Here is a 21,032-nt window from a genome sequence, read left to right on the forward strand (position 1 = left end):
ACTAATCGGAAAATTGCATTTTTGAACATACTAATAACATTTTCAAGTCGATAACAACTAAAACAACAATTTGTTGGTTTTAAAACATAAAAATATTTTTAAAGATCGATTTTAAGAAAAAAGTTCGATAAATGTATAAAACGACTATCTCTTGCATCCCTAATATTATTCTGTGATGTAAAGAGATCTGTTAAGACTTGACCTGAAGGTCTTAGTTACCAGGTCACAAATACCATAAAAGTGATCTGTGATCATGTATTTACGCAAACCAATACAAAAAATAAAATCAGAAGTACAAATAAGATTAATTCGCTACTATACTGCTTCTGAAAATGCAAAAGTTACTTATAATGAAGAAACGCAGAATAATTTTATTGCCACGAACATATTCCAAAAAACATTATTAACATGCGGCTCAGCAGTGATAGCGTTGCTCGACCCTCACCGGGGTGATATGATTGCTTGCTTAGGCGAAGTTACTGGCAAAAATGCTATAAAATATATGCACAGTAAAATGTTACAAACTGAAGAGGGACAAGACATTTTGAAAAACAAACCTCGTATTAATTCCAAAACGATTGCATTTGAAACTTTGTCTCAGATGCCTGAAAACAGCCTTGGTCGTGTTTATGCCGACTTCATGAAGGATAATAATATAACTGCAGATTCTCGTTTACCAGTACAATTCATTGCAGACCCTGAATTAGCTTACGTAATGCAGAGGTACAGAGAAGTCCATGACTTAGTACACGCATCTTTATTCATGAAGACAAATATGCTGGGAGAGGTTTGATTTTATTTAATTTACAACAGCCTAAGCTAAGGCAGAGTTTTATAGTGATATTCAGTGGAGCTTAAAATAAAATAATAATTGATATTATATATTTAATGGCTTACAGTGATCCCATATGTGTAGTCACCTGCAACCTGAGCAGTTTTGTTAAGAAGCAATTCTAGGTTTTGATCTGTATGGTAGGGCAGCTGTTGAACTATACAATTAAGGCTTCAGCTTCATGTCACGTTTGCCTTCATATGCAATAAAAAATAATTCAATCTTTTTATTTAGATCACTAATATAAGTTTATATTGCTCAATTTTGTTAAGCTACTATTTCTGTTATTTAATTCCATTATTGGTACTGATATTTGGACATCATGAGTGGTAATCATGTCCAATGTCCTTTACATTACAAAAAAACTTGTGTAGTCATTTAGAAGGTATAGGTAGGTTTTTAGGTACAAAAAATGTATGATAAGGTAAAAAATTTAGTGATTTTTTGAAAACCACTTTAGTAGTTGCTTACTTAATGGTAGAAATCAAAATACATTATTATATACGGTTTAATTAATGTATTAGAAAGTAAAAAATAAAAAAACATTAGTACCAAAACAGTTTTACAGAAAGGAAAGTCAAAAAAGGAATATGAAATTGGCAATGTTTACAAACATATTTTAGGGACCTAAAACTGTTAACTTTATTTCACACAGAATTCAGTCTATCAACAAATGTCAAGAGTCTTGGCATGATTGATAGAAAGTTGAAGTGGCATAGTCGCCTAGAAAAGAAATTAGTCAATTATTGTCTTTTGGCAATGCCCCAAAATTGTTGCATATGAAATGCAGTTTTCTTGTTAACTTTTTATACATCTCTACACAATGATACATAGGAATAAAATTGACTTACGGAAGGTGTTGTTAAAATGCAGTACTGAATGCATTAGAACCATGGCAATGGTAATTTAAAGACCTGCTGCTGTGTCATGTATTATTTGAAATAATAATAAAATTGTTTGAAATAAGAATTAGAATGAAACTACAAATTCTCAATCACAACACAACTAAGTGAAAGTGAAAAGTCAGGATTGGATTTGATAAAGCTATCTAGAAAAAAATCAGATAAAACAAAATTAGGTACGGGAGATAGTACTTAAACATATTTCTAAACTTTTGGGAGTTTATGATATTGTTTACTAAGAAGAATACAAAGGGATCTTAGAAGCATTTACAATAATCTCAGCTAAACAGGTAAAATATCTCTGTACATTTGGAAACCAAAGTGGTCTTATAAGCATTATATATTTTAGAAAAAGAATTATGTTAAGGACAACCTTAATTGTCGTGCTAGGTGTCCGTACCTAGGGGGCGTGCAGCGTATGTGGGACTTGACAGTTTGCAGATGTTGGGAGCAGACTGCGGGCTCAAAGATGTTATAGGGCCTTACCCACGAAACGACTCCCCTTGCACTCTCACACCCGACGTCCGATCACCGCCCGGGGTCAGAACCCAGACAGAGTAGTGGTTTTCCTCATTCAACACTACAACCAGACTCGCGGCGCCACCCTTAGGACGCCCGACTGACAGGTCGTCGACGCGATAGTCGACGACTCTACGTTGGCCGTTTCGGTACTACAGCTGAAAAGGCTGCTCCAGCCAGGGCTGCCGGTAGTCCGGTATACTGGACCAGAACAAGCCTGCCAGGTCGGAACACGATACACCGCCAACCGGTTGCTCTTACACGGCAGTTCCGTGGAGCAGCACGCTAGAGCGCAAATAGCGCCCCACGTGGTGTCGCCCCGTAACCTTCACCGGGGGTAGGTCGCCTCCTGCAGTGGCCGGAGTCGGGCAAAAATCCTTCTCCGGCCCCCGGCGCGGCGACGACGGATCAGTGTGGACAGTGGTGCGCTCTTCCTTTATAGTTCCGCAGCATCCTTCTACGAGATGGTGGCAATGCGAGGGGCAAAGCCAAGCCGCTGCCGTGTGTGTGTGTGTGTGTGTGTGTGTGTGTGTGTGTGTGTGTGTGTGTGTGGTGTGTGTGTGTAGTATGTTCTTTCTTAATCATAGACAATCTAGCATTTTATGGGTATATCTTAATTAACAATTTTTGTTAAACTATACATTATTTTTATTTATATATTATTACACATATTATTTACGAATAGTAGTTATTTTACATGCATGGTACATTTTCCCGGTCACCGTCTTCGCCGAACCCGTCGCTTGCGACGAAGGGCTCGATGAGTAAATTGACCCATAGGCACAGCCCACTGAGTTTCTCGCCGGATCTTCTCAGTGGGTCCGATCCGGTGGTAGATTCTGCGAAGCACTGCCCTTGCTAGGGCCAGTGTTAGCAACACTCCAATTTGAGCCCCGTGAGCTCACCAACACGTCAAGGAGAAGCTGAAATAGCCTTTCAAGGCTACCAGTATAGATAGGGAAAAAAAAATACATTTTCAACATTTATTGTATGGCGAAACCAAACAAGTCTAATCAGGTTTATTTTTACAGGTTACTGTTAAATGGGTAGAAGGCATCCAGACTAAATTACCTATGTGTATTGGTGGAGGCATTTGGGGTGCAGCACGTCTTCGGCCGAAGCATAGACAAATGTATTTGAAATATTATTTACCATGGGCCATTCGAACCGGAAACAATGCGAAATTCTTACAGGGTAAATTAAAACATTTGTACAATGCCAAAAAAGCCGTGTGTTCCGTAAGTACTTACGGATGCACGTAATAACCCAACACTAAAAATATACTCTTGATCGATTTTCCCAAACACATGAAAACCTCAAAATTAAATATAGATGTTATGTTAATAACGGCGCGGCGCCTCCAATTTAGACACGCGGTAATAATAATCTGGTACGAACGAGTCAAAAACAATAGAACCTTAAAAATTGTATTGTTTATTTGCAAATTTGATCTAGGCTTCATTAATTGAAATTCATGAACTAGTTAATTTTTTTAATATTAGTCTATAGCAGAGTTTCCCAAACTTATTTTATCTACTGCTCACTTTGAGAATAAATTATTTTTTAGCGCCCCCATTTTTTCACCTACTTAAAAACCACTATAGCGAGAGCTCTTGCTATAGTGGTTCTCCTAGATGAAATTACAAATCGCTTCCCAAGCATCGACACAACGCCCCCTTTTTTTTCTGGGTCTCTTACCGCCCTCTTTTAGGCCTGCAGCGCCCACAAGGGGGCGTTATCGCCCACTTTGGGAAAGGCTGGTCTATAGTATAATAACTAATTAACGCCACTGTTTTTTAAATATCCATTTTTTATATTTCTAATTGTAGTTCGTTAAACTTTGTTAATTAAACATTGGTGTTTGTCAATACCTCTTGGCGCTAACCATATTATAAAACTTTACAAATTTCAAATACTTACCAAAGAACCGTACCGTACCGTACATAGGATAAACTTGTTAATTCTACGTACGAGATTTCAAAAGAAATTTCATACATTCATTCATTCATAGAGCAGCTGCTCTTGAATTATTAGTTCTTTTTTGGAAGCGCTCGGGCAGCTGTTAGCTTTTCCCATCCCTCCTGGCTGAGCCTTTGCTCGCCCACCTGTCCTGGTGAAACTGGAAGGGCCTTTCTACGAAGATGCATAATAATATGAAGATGTATAAATGTTAATTTATACTATCGAAATTTTTACGCAATTATTCAGAATGATATTTTTGACATCATATAGAACTTCCGCTCAAATAGTGAGCTTTATCGTTAAAAAAACATTCCAATGTTTTTTCTCAGATAGTACCTATACGATTGTAACTGTTAAGTGTTTTTATTTAACGATATATTTATTTACGAGTATAATAACTATTTGTCCCTGAATTGGTACTAATGACATTATAATCTATATATATAAATGAATTAGTGTTCGTTAGTCTCGCTAAAACTCGAGAACGGTTGGACCGATTTAGCTAATTTTGGTCTTGAATTATTTGTGGAAGTCCAGAGAAGGTTCAAAAGGTAGATAAATATGAAAATAGGTATTTTATTTATAGATAGAGGCACTACGAAGTCTGCCGGGTCAGCTAGTCTCAAATAAAAATGATACCTTACGTAAATGGTGACACAAATTTCCTTGTACTTTTTTTTAAACTATAACAATACCCCATTTTGTAAGTCTAAAAACCGTTGTAACTTAAAGGGACTATGTTGGCTACTTATTTAATCAAAACCCGAAATACGTGAAAATATTAGAATAAATAAATAATACCATTGAAACTGCGACCTCGTGTGTCAAGGTGGATAGGGGCATTCACATATCAATTTATCTATGGGCCCAGAGTTCGGTTTCGCAAGTTCGCGCTTTACACTGATATATAAAGATAAATAAACATGAAATTGAACATCTCGCATCTTTTATTGGTCGAATTTAAATCATTTGTTATTTAACAAATAATTTTCTTTGATCATTTCCGATATTAAGTAGGTAAAAATTAGCCTTCTTTTAAGAAGGACCCTGCAGACAATTCAGCTATATAGCCGTATAGGTTTGGGTTAAGAACACGGTGATCGATAACAGATAACATTCACTGTACCTACATAAATAAATTCGTTTTGCTTTCAGGTATCTATTTTGAAAAAAGATGGGAACAAGATATAGATGATTTTCACAAGGAGATGAATATTGTTCGATTATTAAAAAAATAAGTTTTAGTTATAATAACAATATTCCAATAATACACCTTACAAACGTTTCGATACGATGCGAACCACGATACGCTCGTGGCACGCTGCAATGCAGCGATGGTGGTTTTAATGTGCACGTGCAAAATAGTGATGAAACATTTTAAATTAATTTAAAATATTTTTGTTATTTATTTCATCGTCTATTGAATTGAGCGAAGTGTGAATTTCCCCTGGAAGTTTTCGTTGATTGTAGTAACTTAAAATTCAATAAAACACATTTTAGTTGAATTTTTTTTTGCATTTATTTCATCTGTTAAATAAAATTAATTTGTAATATATTCACTATTAGCGATGAGACATACTTGCAAAATTGAATACCAGGGCTTCTAAGTACGAGTACGGAAAAATACCAGGGTCAATTCAAAGCAGGTTTTAAAAATAAAGTATTTGTTGTATCAAAGATTTTTAAGTATCAATATTTTATGAATGCATGTTCACGCAATTATGTTCCTAATATAATTTCAGATAAGTTAGCTTATTTGATTGACAAGTTCCCGACCCGATCAGATGGCATGTGCATTAAATTTTCGGTTCATGCATTCGGATTTCATCGGAAATACTCGGGTTCGGCAACCCACTCCCTGCGCGTCAAGTGCGTCAACGCGCCGAGCTCCGTACGCGTACGTACTATTTGGGACTCTGCGCTGCGTTGCAAATTTGAAAATACTTGCATAGGAATTCAAACCGTATTCTGTGACGAATAAGGAGCAAAATCGTATAAATAAAAATTACTTGGAAGTTCAAAGTAAGTTCAAAAAGATTTGAAGTTCAAAGTATTTTTTTTATTCTCAAATCTGATTGTGTTTTTTATTCCTAATAAGATATGAATCATTTTTCTATTCAGTTTTTCATGTGAGTGTTCAAGTTTTTTAAGCATCCGACTTCAGCACATATCGTCTTCTCGCATTAAAACTGTATAATCTCAAATCTTACTAATTTTACAAGAAAGTGTGATATTTTTAATATTAATCATCTTTGCAAATTTTTTTTTTAGTTTTTACCGGTTACATTATCTGTCTTTTAAAGTAAGATAACATTATGTATTAATTTTATTAATAGTAGTCAAAATATAGGTAAACTAAAAAAAAAAAAAAGAACTAAACTAGGCTCTTTTGACAGTATTTATGAGAAAAATACTGGTGATACCAAAGGATTCCGCATATTAACTCAATTTTGAATAGTTTTGGAAATTGTACACTTTTAATGCGAAAAGACTATATACTTTCATACTTGCAAGTATTTTTTTGGGTGACGACAGCTTTGCGTTGCTTTGTCGCCAGAATCTGATACGTGTATTCCTAGTGACAAGACGGTATCTACCCACACTCCAAAGAAATTGTCGTCAATGATAGAGCGTATCCATAGTTTATTAGTTTTAAAATTTAAAATTTTTAATGTCGTGGCGTGCGGTATTAGACGCCCCGTGCTTAATATCGAGCGCGGTACCTGTGTTGGAATCCCGCAGACAGGTACCAATTTTTCTAATGTAATACGTACGTATCAAATGTTCACAAATGACTTCGACGTTAAAGACAAAACATCGTGTAATAAAACTCGCAAAAATTGAGGCAGTGACACGTTTCAGCTTGAAGGGCTGCTTACAAGTGCTTTTTAATAAATACCATTCATCATGTAAAGGAATTGCCACAATTTAATATCTCCATAACACCATATTTGCAAGTACAATTTTTACTGCAATTTTACTTTGAACCTTTTTTTTATTGCTTAGCTGGTTAGACGAGCTCACTGCCCACCTGGTGTTAAGTGGTTACTGGCGCCCATAGACATCTACAACGTAAATGCGCCACCCATCTTGAGATAAGTTCTAAGGTCTCAGTATAGTTACAACGGCTGCCCCACCCTTCAAAACGAAACACATTACTGCTTCACGGCTGAAATAGTCGGGGTGGTGGTACCTACCCGTGCGGACTCACAAGACGTGCTACCACTCAGTAATCTATGTTACTGGGCTTCGAAGTCAGATATTTGGATTGTCAAAGCCGAGACATCCATATTCTACACACCACCATTCACATATTCTTAGGCTGGCACTATGAGACTCACATCAGACGGCGACACGACACTTGATCTCTACGTGTCTACAAGTTAAATATATAAATAATTATAAATGAAAACAATAGATGGTCGATTAAGATTACATTATTTTATTGCGCAATTGTTACAGTGCACTGGCCCTATTTAAAGTAACATTTCCGAACTACGACCGTTAGCATTATGCAGCGGTGTTGATCGGTTACCCACTTCAACTACCCATTCGTACCACACACGACGCGAGTCAACACACCTCCAGAACGTTGCTGTTATTTTATCACCCTTTTGTACTCGCATTGGTGTCTGAAATAAATTAAAACCTTATTAACACATTTCTAATAACATTTTCTATTTGAATTATTGAATAAAAATGTATACCTTAATTGGAATAAAAACTGGAAACCAGGAGATCATTCCTGGGCTATGTGTACCAGGAACAATACTGATCATTTCATTACCATAAAGGGTACAATCAAAATACCCTCCAAAGCCATGCATAATGTTGTCTTGCTGAACATCCCAAGTAAGGGTGGCCTGACGCCTATTGTTGGTTAGTGGTAATCCTCTGTAATCTGATTTATCACATCCCTCTTCATCCTTTACGGCTTTGGATGGATGGTTAAACGTGAAGACGAGCTAGAAATGTTATACAATATTAAAGTTCTTTATTATTTGTTATATGATCTTTGAACTACTGATTTAGAATTTGAAATAAAATCATGAATATAGGCGTAGGCGCTAACCATTTAAACATTTGAATAGAAACTTACCTGATTGACTTGGCATGTTTTCTACCTAAAACATTTTACTAAGATTGTTTGATTTCAACGGTTGTAAGCAAATTAAATTATATATATACTTTTAATTTTTCCTACCTAAGCTGATAGCTTTGAGAGGCTATTTCAGCGTAATAGGATATAGTCAAAATCATAGGATTGCAAAATGATTTTGTGCAATCTTATTGGTTAATATTTCTCCGTTTCTCCGCTCCGGTGGACAGGCACCCTTATGTGTTTGTTTTTTTCGTTATTTACGGACTGGCACGTGTATCATTTAATTTAATCAAAATTAGAACAAGTTTGGCACTCTGGGGAAGATTTTTTATATTGTACCCCAACATACAATAAGGGACACACGGGTAGCTTCCACAAATGAACGTCGAAATAAATTAATATCTAACCGTATCAGTCGCAACATGATTGACACGTGTCTAATAATGAAAGATACACAACATATAATATACCTTTGTTTCTGCAATATCATGTTTATTCTGCATGTAAACAACCCATAATGTTTCGAGGTTCTTATCTTTTTGTTGGGGAATTCCTGAAGTTGCAATTTTCGCGGCAGCCCATAACCTGGGAGACGTTATGGGTGCAACATACGATCGATATGAGCTTGGAATCGATATTCCGCCGGGTTTTAAAAGATTCGATGCTCCATCTAAGCATTCAGGCGAAAGCTCATTATCTCCCCAAGAACCTGTAAGAGTCAAGTTAAAGTTAAAAGCATCCCATTCAGTCAAACCATTAATCAAGTTCATATTCACCTTCCACATGAATAGCAAGTAATTTTCTATAATAACCCAACAAATTAATTTTCAAGATTCAGAAAAAAAAATTCCATCAAGTTGTTTATCTATTTATTTTATTATACTTTATTTATTATAAAAAAAGGGGTAATCAAGTTATTGTTGGATAATATTAAGTGATATATGAAAAGTATTTACCTAACAATTCAGAAACTATAATATCAGCTTTCGGTGACAAGTTTATTTGTCTCATATCCCCAGGTATAACAACCACATCACGATTACGCCAGACTTCTCGTACCTGTGCAGCTAACACTACTACAGCACATGGATTCTTCTCAACGGCAATTACCTAAAAGTATTTAAAAAAAAAACAAAAGGATTTTTTTTAAGGTTTCATTTGATTGAATAAAAACAAAACCATCACTACATACTATAAAACAAAGTCGCTTTCTCTGTCCCTATGTGTGCTTAAATCTTTAAAACTACGCAACGGATTTTGATGCGTTTTTTTTTAATAGATAGAGTGATTGAAGAGGAAGGTTTATATGTATAATAACATCCATGAAATAGTGGAGAAATCTATAATAAACTGCAGTTTCCGAAGCGAAGCGAAAGCGAGGGATGAAAGGTTATTTGGTTTAAGCGAAATTTTTTCAAATTTACAGGAGAGCCATTTAAAGTTTAAAATTTGGAAAAAATATCATAACAAAAAACCATCTTCAGCTATTTGAATGGATTAAACTTTATTGAAGTTTAATTAAAACCATCGAACTGTTAATGCTAATACCAAATAAAACGCACCTTTAATTACAAAGATAAATGTCGCTTAAACCAAATAGCCTTTACCTCTCGATACGTAATTTTCCTAATAACGTACGTACTCAACACGTGTTCCCGACCAACTTCCACGATGGAAGGATAGCATCGGGTAATAGTTTACAAATATGTGTTTTGTATCGTATCTAAGATGGCACAGATATTGTGTTAATTAAGTGGCAAGGCGTATGGCACAGATAGGTAGTATCGCCCTCTTTATTTATGCCGCGAATTAATGACGGGTGGGACGGCCATTACACAATACAATTGAAACTTCGATCTAACCACTCAAGGTCGACAGTTGCAATCACGCTGTGGTGTCTTTAGACTCGCATTACCCACCCAACACCAGTTACGTCAAGAGGTCGTTCACCTATCGATGCAATAAAAGTGAAATAGAGCATTCCATATAAATAAACATACAAACCTTAACTTTGGTATTTGTTATATCAGAAGCATTGAATGTGGCTCTCACTAGGGGTCCCCGGCCCGCACCAAGTACCATTACAGTTATAGGATCATCTCTAATCAACTCTTTCGTATTGTTGTCGCATAATTCATTTTTTGAACATTGGTTGATAGATGACACATTACAGCTCGCTTTGCTCTGAAACTATTGAGATTTTTTTAAAGTGCTATCAACTAAGTATAGTATGCGCGCGAGTTCATGTCCATCGGGGCCAGAGGCGACGCGCGGGGGACAGCTCGCGCCGCCTTCGCCCACCTCCCCGCATTTGTCTGCGATATCGAAAATTTACGCTAACGCTATTGTGTTATTTCATTGTGAATAAACCATGACTACTTCGCTTCCAACAAGTTCAGGTAGAAAAACCTGCTGAAAAAATATACTGATTCTGACTCTGATCTGTCAGTTGTCTTTTCATCTGATAAGTGATTGAATTGGAATAAAAAATATATTTTTCTCTATTAGAAATAAAGAAGTAATTACTTATCACATTTATTTTATTTAATAACTTTCAAAATTACTTTAAGTTACATTAAACCAAATTGACAGCTGTTGACTAAATCGGTAGTTATTATCGACATTACCATAATTAACTAGGTCACAGCACTACCGCATTCCTTAGGATGGACATGAACTCGCGCGCCTACTGTACTAGGAAAATCAAGTACTGATAATTTAATTAGAATCAAATTAGACATTACAAATTGGAACTACATAAGTAAAACATTGTTGGGGCTTTAATTTGAAAAATTTATTTAGTCTGGCCCACCTGACACAAGGGATTACTGCCGTTAATGGACACAGACTCCAGCTGCAATATAATAAAAACATAGTCCAATCTCTGATATTTCATATTAAGATAATAATTAAATAAAAATTACCACGTAACAGTATAGTTTTTTGTACAACCAAAGAAAACACTGTATCCAATTTAGTAAATATATAAAATATAAATTATTGTGGTAACCAATATGAGTACAAATGAAAATGGACAATAGCTAAATATGGCTTTCGAAGATCTCTTCAGACTCTTGGACTGAAAAGGATAGACGTATCAACATTTTAATAGACTGAGTCTCACCTTTTGTTTGGCAATGAGAATTTCGTAATCATTACAAGCCATGAGAAGATTTTGTAAACATCGAAGTATCCATGACGAAATAGGTAATATGCTGGTTGTATTATTATATCAAATGATGCAACTATGCCATCGTTCAAATAGTCTGACAGTAGAAACCAAAATATGACTGGTGGTACGGTATATGATAAGCATATATCAATCATGTCTATTTTTACTGCTAAGGAGTCTTATGTTTCAGTTAAAAGCATAGAGGCAGACTTTACATAAAACAATTTAAACTTCGACCTCTTCTCATTAGTAGGTATTCATATTGTAGTGTTTCTGGGCTTAATACTAAATGAGCTGAAAGCTTGTATTCCCATATTCAACATGTTAGCAATAATTAAACATATTATCGCGTACTATTTTTAAAATATATTTACATATTCAGCAATCTGTTTCACAGCCCGGTCCTTCTGTACATCAATCAACGCCTGTGCAATAGCTTTTTGATATTGATTATATTTAACTGGATCCTTTTCAAATACATTATATGTGTGTGTATCTAAATTATCTGCCAGGGGCTGCAGTGGTGTTTGTAGGTAGTCTTCCCATCTAAAAATATATTTTTATGTTTTACTAGAAAACAACATTAACATACCATAACTAATCTTTTATGAAAGTTTCTATATTTGTTAGTCAATCCTGCAAAATGATTTCAACAGTTTTGGATGAAATTTCATACAACGACCGTTTATAATCTGAATTAACAGATAGAATCCTTTAGTGGTAAACAAGATGACCCCAGGTAACATTGAATACAGCAGCTAAAATGAATAAAATTACTTAATCAATTACTGTTTTACATGAAATATTGAAGAAGAAAACAGACAACAATCGAAATTGTAGTTTATAGATCAGAGAGTGCCACAAACAACTCTTTATTCAGTGGGGCATGCCCAATTTCATAATATATTTTCACCAAGAATGATTAGTAATGATTACCTCATTCTTACAAAGGTCACAAAAAAATGATAAAATTACTGCCCCTTCTGACAGAATGTAGCCTTCAAGCATGTTACCAATCAATATCTTGTATGGTAAAGGAAACTTGAACACTTTAAACAAGCTAAATAATTGTAGACACCACCAACAACTAAAAACTGTAATTGTCTTTGTCAGATCCAAAGAAATCATGGGCCATACTTTCACAAGAAAAGTATTGACAAGCATATAAGCAACTATGATTACTCATTCATAGCTAATTTTCTACTCACTACTGAGGACTCTCTTCAATATGGTCTGCTATTGCAAGATTATAAAAATCAACTCCTCATAAAGTTATTAATGAGTCAATCAAAAGTATTTTCGAGCTAAGATAAATCCATTAGTCTTTACAAAATTCCATTAAAATATCATATTGCTCACTAAAAAACAGACATTTTAATTGTAGCATAAATTTAGGAACTGCAAAATCCGGAAATACTAAAAATAACCGGAAAAATATCCAGAAATAACTCTTGAAAATGTGTAAATCAGAATGGGAATATTTGTTTGCAACCACTTCATAGCATGTATTCTACTTCTGCTCTGATTTTGGAAATGTATATTAAAAAGATTATTTGTTTTGTCAAGGCTGCAAAAAAATTAGCTAAATGCTTTACAGCTAAATTAGAAAATTCAGCATAAAATTCTAATGACTGCATTTTTTTTTTAGGCAAAAATTTTCATCTTTTACAGTTTTGGCTAAAGATGTCAACAAAAATTATCAGTGTAAGTATATTTACCCTCTTGCATAGCTGAGCATAGGATCATTTGCTGGATTTGGCCTTCTTCTCCACACCCGGTGTAGATACTGTACGAAGAATTCAATGTTGGATCTTCGAGCACCACTAACTATAACCTGTGCTTCATGTTCTACCATACTAACTACAAGTTGTTGGTGAGCCCGAGACAAAACAGGATATCTTGAAATAATAATAATAATAAATATAGAATTACAATCACTTTCAAGAAAACCATCTGGAAAATCTCTGACAAATACAGCTTTTATTGTATCTAATTCATAAACTCTAGTACTCAATAAAACCAATACTTATTTCATTTAAAACTCACCCTTTTTTGTTATTATGAAATATTGATGTTGGTACAATAATCGCTTTTACTGGTTCACCAAGCCACCTCTTTACTACTTCCTGTGATGGAAGATCTGCAGACAACTCCAAAACAACACCAACACGTTTATCCCAATCAAGGCGCTCATGGAATTTGGACCACCAGTACCAGGGCTCATTCCAAGCTTTCTCTTCTTCATCATCTTCAGTGCATTCTCTATATGTTCTACTACATAGCATAGGTACACATGCCCATATTAGAGACGGATGGTGGCTGAAATGTTTATATTTATAAATTGCTGGATTTTAATAAGCAATAGGGTTATAGTGTTATTTATGGCATAAAAGAAATACTTTATCACACGAATGTTTGCTGAAGTGCGAACCGGGTCGACAGCCCTCAGCCTAGCAGACAAGAAAGCTAACCACTGCGCTACCTACCGTGTCAGTCAATAATAATATTGCAACTGCATTGCATATTGATGTTATTGTCATTTTCTCGGACTTACCTCGTTTCATAATAAGTTTGGAGAATTCTGGCTAAATTGTTGCTCTCTCTCCCGTGTATTGATATCATGATTGCAGGCACACCAAGTCCCCTACAGTATGATAGTTCCTCATTCAAATAATCCTCGTGACGCTGCCTAACAGTCGCTGAAGGTGAATCAACGTTAATGTACGGAGATAGCTTAGCTACTATCCTGCTAGTCCAATCTTGAGGTGATAGAACCATATCTGACCGCGTAAAACCACCATTTTTACCGGCATTTGTGGATTGCCTACGAAAACGTGGGTGAATAATGGGCGAAACTATAAATGAATAACTGCATTGAAGTGCTTCTGTGAGACATGTTTGTAAATCAGCAGTTATTATGTATTCATAACCACAAGATATTTCTTGCTGTGCCATTTTTTTTATTTAATTCTTTCAGAAGCTAACGGCGTCGCAAAACATTTTACAAACTTCCATTATCCAACTATTGTCATTTAATGTGTTTAATCTATGACTATTGTCCTTCTTTTTTTTACTTTATGGCCTGATATCTAGACCTTTAGGCCAACCTCTATGGTCATGTCATAGATACATTAGATAATATACCTACTTAATATACCTACTATTGTAATCTGCACCTAATAATAACTGTAATTTATGTAGACTTTTTGGCGGGAACGCGAGGAGTGAAGTTGTGTGATTTGTTTTATTTTGTCTATTTAGTGTTTCTTCAGGTTTAAATGTGTAATAATGGTGGTTTATTAACTGTTTAATATCTGTGAAAGTGCACAAATGTGGGAAAATGAAACAAAGCTGCTGGACGTAACTTCTCGGGTTCCTCCAAAAAGTCCACTGAAAAAACCTCAGTAAATGACCACCATTTTACTGCGATTATATTTCATCCCATATCATCTCATTTCATTAAATTTCGTCCCAGTTGATTAATGTCTCAAATTAATCATCTTCATTTCATTTCACTCCATATTATCATTTTTCATAAAATAAAGTAAAATAAGACATGACTTAAAGGTCTTAGTTACAAGGTCATAAAATCTCTTAAAAAAAAAAAGTAATTATGTATGAGGAGTGAGGGGCTCTGTAAATTTAGCCCCCTTTTTTTGATTTTCGGATTTTTTTTATTTTTTATTATTTGTTCGTCGTTTGTTCGTTTTTTATTTATTTATAATTAATTAAACAAATGATCACCGTTAAGTGGGCCCCCCTTACTAGACCTCTTTATTTTTATCGCTCAGATTAATTCATTTTGATCAATTATCGTTTGTTTGACGACTATTGGTGATTGTTCGATCATAAAAACAATTAAATTCCCAATTATTAATTATTTTATATCTAATAAGCAAACCATCACCTTTTTTTTTTTTCGGGCCTGGGGCCGAACCTCCTACGAGGTCCCCGCGCATAAGTGGCGCGCGGGGTATGTGAGACTCAACGATGTGCATGGTGTTGTGAGCAGACTGCGGGCCCAAGGATTTTAGGGCCCACCCACTAAACGACTTCCCCGCACTCTTACACTCTGAGGCCAGAACCCGGATGAGGTAGGGGGGTTACCGCGGTCAACACTACAACCAGACGGCGCGGCTCACCCCAAGGACGCCCAGCCGACGGAGCCTTCGAGGCGAATCGAAGGCTCTGAAACGTCGGCCGTCTCGGTCAGGCCGCCCAGACGGTGCCGCTGGTGTCCCGGAATACCCTGCTGGACCAGAACCAGCCTGCCGGGTTGGGACTTCAGGTCGCCCCTTGACCTTCACCGTAGGAAAACCGCTACCTACAAGGGCCGGGATGTACGGGCGTATTCCCGCCTCCTGCCCCCGGCTCAACGGCGACGGATCGGTGCGGAAAGGGAAGAGCTCTCCCTCTCTCGTTCCGCCGCCTCCTTCTAGGAGATGGTGGACTCGTAGAAGTCGAGCAAAGCAAACCATCACCTCACGCCACCTTTTTTTGATTTTCAGATTTATTTTTATTTTTAATTATTTGTTCGTTAATGTTCGAATGTAACAATTGTTTGTTCGTTTTTTATTTATTTATAATTAATTAAACAAAGGATAACTCTTAAGTTGCCTCTCCTTACTAGATATCTTTATTTTTATCGCTCAGATTAACTAATTTTGATCAATTATCGTTTAGTATTGTTCGACGACTATTGGTGATTGATTGATCATAAAAAAAAACGAAGCCTTGTAATATATATCAATCAAGATACTTCTCGATAATAATAATTAAGTTAATATAGACGTAAATATATATTTTTTTAAATAAAGTCCTGTTTATATATATATATATATATATATATATATATACATAATAAGTTTATTCTTCCATATTAAATGAATTTCTACTAAATGTCCCTGCAACATATTTCTTGAACTTATAAATAATTATCATTTCAACAAAAACAGATTTTGTGTGCATTACATTTACATTTTTTTAACTACGTAATGAATTTAGGAATTATTAATTTTATTATAAAACTAGCTGACCCGGCAGACTTCGTAGTGCCTCAATCGATAAATAAAAGACCTAAACTTTTGTATAAAATAAACTTAAAACAAACAAAAGGAATCCATCCGACGGGGGACACATCAAAGGAAAAACATTATTGTTATTTTTATTTAATTCCAAGCATTTTCATATTTATCTACCTTTTAAACCTTCTCGGGACTTCCACAAATAATTCAATACCAAAATTAGCCAAATCGGTCCAGCCGTTCTCGCTAACGAACAGCAATACATTTTTATACATATAGTATATAAAAATGAATTGCTGTTTCATTTTTATATATAGTTTTTATATATATACAAGTATCATAACTATCTCCTATTGCATGGTAATGAAAAGTATCATTTTAACACGAAAGTTGTACTCCTAAAATATTCTTAAAAATATTTAGAAATCACTGAAATTTCAATGTGCTTGTTAATATTCAATATCAATAAAAATAACTGAAATTATTAAAACCGCGCTAATCGTACCTTAACGACTAATTGGCCGTTTCATTCAATTCACTGACATTTTTTTGTTGAAGTATTGTTGAAGTTTGTTCAAGTTTTCAATATTTTTTTGATCTACATATCGCACGCTTAGTATTAAAGTGACTGAATTAAAAAAATCACTTTTTTGGCAAATCGCTAAAAACAATTTGCAATTAGAGGTCAGGCTGTTTATTTAGCTATAAATATTGCAATATGATAATTTTACAGTTTAACTTTTGCGTTTATCAAAGTATATGAAATTAGGATTTAAACGTAGTTTAAATTTTTATTAAATATTATTTATTTTGTATATTACTGGCTGTTAAAATTGTGAATGTAGTTTTAGGTCTTTTTAATATTAAATGAAAGGTTATTCGTTAAAAAGTATAACAACTTCGTTTGTTTTAAGTCATTTTAATTTTAAACACACATACAAAGCGACTGGCCATTTTAGGTATAAGTCAAACTATTACTAAAAATAATAACATTTTTTCTCAGTTTGGTCTCTTTTAATGGAAACTAAAATCAACAATAAAGACAAACTTGTATTAAAACTCCGAAAATTATTAACGTTGTTGCACTTATGTTACTAGAACTTAAAAAATACACTTTCATTATAAAACTAATTAATAGAATCTGGTTATGTTTATTTACTTAACATAATTAATAGTTTCACAGAACTTTTTAATTTGTTACCAATAATTATCTAATTAACTAACAAACTATAAGTAATTAAATTCTAAGACATAATTGAATCAGTCTCACATTAAACTTGATTGGGCTGCTTTGGTTTAAATCAGTTCCAGCAGCTTATATTATAAAAATTTTCAAAAGAGGTTAATCGTATAATCCAACACAAAGGTTTCGCAAACCTTTTCTAATCCTTTTTTCTTATAAATTTAATTTACATAATTTAAAATTATAAAAAATAAAATCAGTTTCTTTGCAGCTAACATTACAGAATGGAATCATAAAAATCAGAATAAAAATTAGGTATCAAATTCTTAGTAATTAACTCGCGTAAATCTTTTTTTTTATTCTCGCTCAACTCTTGTTTGCCTGTGTAAGCCTTAACTAGTGTTAATTGGTTTAAAGGCAACATTTTAGTTCGCCTGTTCCGGACATATACTTCAGAAAAATTCTGCTGTTTGTATGATTCTTTAATAAAAAAAGAAAACGGGTTATTCTTTGTTACCCTAATCATTTTTATGTCATTCCATACAACAGTTTTCCCATCTTTGGTTCTACTAAAATTATACCCCCAACATTCTTGCAGATTTTTAAAATCATAAAAGTTATTAAAAGAACACTCATTAACTATAAAGCTGCAACCTTTTTTTCGTGAATTTTTAATGATCGATACATATTGATGGGGAGAATATATTGGTCCCGATTTCAAATTCTTTTTGATTTCCTTCTCTATAAGGCTATGTACATTGTCGGCCTCATTTTGTGTATGGCCCTTTATTAGGTATTTATGTGTAATAGATTTTATATTCAAATGTGTCACTGCGTAAAGATACACCGTAACGATAAACTTATTCTTGTTCTGCCCTCCACAATTATCCGAATACAGTATAAGATCAAAGCCTTCGTCATTAGTAGCTGTAGCTCTGCTTTCAGTACAAAGATATTCAAAATAATTTAATAAACATGACCCTATCTCATTGGCACCTCTTTTTGCGTCTGTTTCGGACCAAAAATAACAATGCACACTGTTATATGAATCCTGAATTTTTCCTTCTACTTTTTTGTTTAAAGAGGTAACAGTAAAATTATAGCTATTGAGTTTACTTTTATAGTAGAAGGCTGAAGTATCCCCTTTAGGTGTTTGAAGAACTGCTTGAAGATCAAATAAAATTACTTTATTATTATTGTCGATTTTACATCGATCGTTATATTTTGCTTGTCGACTGAGGGTTTTTTCTTCCAAATGACAATTATATTGTTCTTGTATCAGAAGCTTCTCCTCAACGGATGAATTTTGATATTGCAGACATAGGTCGCATTGGTCTTTACGCGGTCGAAAGAATGATATATTAAATTGGGTGGTAAATATTTTATAAAATGTGCAATATTTTCCAGCAGACTTATTTTTTTGTTTTTGTACCTCTTCAAAATCTCTAAAAAGATCGACTATCGTTTTACTACCATCTATGTATTCACGCGTCGATGATTGGCGTGTGTAATGGGAATCTGTTCTTGGAATCGAGTTAATAAATTCTTTGATGTCAGAAATTAATACCTCATCTGATTTACGGTTACAAGTCATTCCTCTAAAATCAGTCTTCAAAACTCCATGTTCGTCAGTCTTACTTCTAACCGTACGAACCACACGATCAGATATATCCAAAGTATTAAGAAAAAAAACTTTACAAACGCGGATTGGATTACCGTTAACAGTAAAATGGAAAGCTTTGTTACAATTTCTTGGGGCCAAAGCATTGGTATATTTATATTTGGGTTCAATATTAGTTAAGCATGACAAAATAAAAGATCGCTGATTATGAATATCCCCAATTCCCCAATATTTATCAAAAATATTTTGCCTTTGAACAGTATTAATCTTGGTAAAACATCGCAATCTGCATGTATCATTACATGGTGGTTTGAGTTGACGAGCTTTAGTTATTGTATTTTTGCTATTAATATATGATTTACCTGAATTTCTCAAAATCTTACATTTCGTTTGTTTCCAATTTTCCGGTTGTCTAGTGCGTTTTCTACCTTTAGTAAAATCTGCAACAGCTGCTTTATTTGCTGCCGAAGTTGAATCATGCATTATAGTATCTTTCATTATGTCACTTGTTCTTTTATCAAGTTGGATTGATGGGCCCGATCTAGTATTTTCTTTGTTATGAGCATTATGTTCTTCCGCAGACTCATCGCTAGAGCTATTAGATGATGAAGAACTTGATCTTGAGGTAGAAGAAGAACTACTACTAGAACTCGAACGATAAATAGATGTAAATAAAACACTACCCCGTTTCTCGTTTTGTATTTGAAAAGAAGGATCACCATCGCTTAAATCTGCATCGCTTTCATCAGGATTAACAGGTGAAACGCGATAATCTATAGGTGTCTTTTTACGGCCTTTAGTAGCTTCAAAATATTCTGATACATCCATATATTGTTGATTTTCAGGTTTATTTTTAATATCACATAATATCTGTAAGTAATTAGGAAAGGTTACTATATAGATTCATATAAATAAATAAATAGAAAGTAAAAGTAAAGTTAAGAACGTACCTGAACTTCAATACTCTGACTTTTAATAGTATCATTAGGTTTTATCAGCTCATTAGATGAAGTATCTGCCTATAAATGATAAATAATTATATTTTAGGTGATTAATATAGGTAAGCATAGGCGAAATAAAGTGCCTTCAATTCAATAATTACTTACCTGGTTGTCAAGATTTTGATGAGGACTTTTACTATTTTCAGTCTGAATTAAATCAAGAATTTTTCTTGATCGCGATGACATCCTAAAAGAAAACTCTGATAAGTCCAAAAGCAAAGAATAAATGTTTAGCAATTATTAGTTATAATAAGACTCAACCCTGAACACAGCTACATCGCAAATTCCGTGAATAAAAATATGCATTATTATTAATCAAGTACAGTCCCTTAACTGTATGTAACTCTAGACATGTTATCAATATTTGTAATAAATAGATCTAACACTGAATTGTACGCCAATACAAATATTTTTGACTACATTTTTACTTTCGAACTGACTGAAACACGAATGTGGTCAAAAAACATTATCGTTTTTTAGTTTTAAATGGACTTAAAACTGATTAATCTGTATAACTACAATACAATTTTACTATTAAAAAGTCTCATTGCTTAGAAAGTCAAAATATTACAAAAAATATGCATAAAACTTACCTTAAATAATACTATGAAACTGACCTAAACACTAATAAGACACTTTTAAAATAACCGCCGAAATGTTTCAATTGTAACAGTTGATCGAACACTGAATATGTCTGTGTTATTTGTAACGGAT

The 21,032-nt window shown here is 34.2% G+C and overlaps 3 protein-coding genes across 7 annotated transcripts; 1 reads left to right on the top strand and 2 right to left on the bottom strand.

Moving 5' to 3' along the window:
- Nucleotides 1-209: 209 nt before the first annotated feature.
- Coq4 (Coenzyme Q4) lies at nt 210-5,720 on the top strand. Of its 2 annotated transcripts, none has more exons than XM_089732694.1 (3): nt 210-787; nt 3,285-3,491; nt 5,371-5,720. In XM_089732694.1, the coding sequence occupies exons 1-3, from the start codon at nt 254-256 to the stop codon at nt 5,404-5,406; spliced, it is 777 nt and encodes a 258-aa protein (XP_089588820.1). In that variant the 5' UTR covers nt 210-253; the 3' UTR covers nt 5,407-5,720. The 2 variants fall into 2 exon arrangements, with proteins under 2 accessions (XP_089588820.1, XP_028035863.2); XM_028180062.2 differs by having other exon boundaries at nt 212-787; nt 3,285-3,447.
- A 1,916-nt stretch (nt 5,721-7,636) lies between these two features.
- On the bottom strand, nt 7,637-14,558 carry csul (protein arginine N-methyltransferase 5). 4 transcript variants are annotated; one of them, XM_028180044.2, is made up of 10 exons: nt 14,044-14,558; nt 13,536-13,808; nt 13,208-13,387; nt 11,864-12,035; nt 11,130-11,171; nt 10,322-10,507; nt 9,274-9,427; nt 8,788-9,026; nt 7,923-8,180; nt 7,637-7,847 (listed from the first exon to the last, which is right to left on the bottom strand). In XM_028180044.2, the coding sequence occupies exons 1-10, from the start codon at nt 14,442-14,444 to the stop codon at nt 7,692-7,694; spliced, it is 2,061 nt and encodes a 686-aa protein (XP_028035845.2). In that variant the 5' UTR covers nt 14,445-14,558; the 3' UTR covers nt 7,637-7,691. The 4 variants fall into 4 exon arrangements, with proteins under 4 accessions (XP_028035845.2, XP_089588821.1, XP_028035846.2 ...); XM_089732695.1 differs by having other exon boundaries at nt 10,322-10,501; nt 14,044-14,548; XM_028180045.2 differs by lacking the exon at nt 11,130-11,171 and having other exon boundaries at nt 14,044-14,550.
- Nucleotides 14,559-17,416: 2,858 nt separating this feature from the next.
- Nucleotides 17,417-21,028, bottom strand: LOC149501441 (uncharacterized). The gene is made up of 4 exons (XM_089732754.1): nt 20,912-21,028; nt 20,424-20,505; nt 20,268-20,336; nt 17,417-20,187 (listed from the first exon to the last, which is right to left on the bottom strand). The coding sequence occupies exons 2-4, from the start codon at nt 20,502-20,504 to the stop codon at nt 17,974-17,976; spliced, it is 2,364 nt and encodes a 787-aa protein (XP_089588880.1). The 5' UTR covers nt 20,505; nt 20,912-21,028; the 3' UTR covers nt 17,417-17,973.
- Nucleotides 21,029-21,032: the final 4 nt, after the last annotated feature.

This window comes from Bombyx mandarina, chromosome 15 (genome assembly GCF_030267445.1).
Source record: "Bombyx mandarina strain Sakado chromosome 15, ASM3026744v2".
Lineage (NCBI taxonomy): Eukaryota > Metazoa > Arthropoda > Insecta > Lepidoptera > Bombycidae > Bombyx > Bombyx mandarina.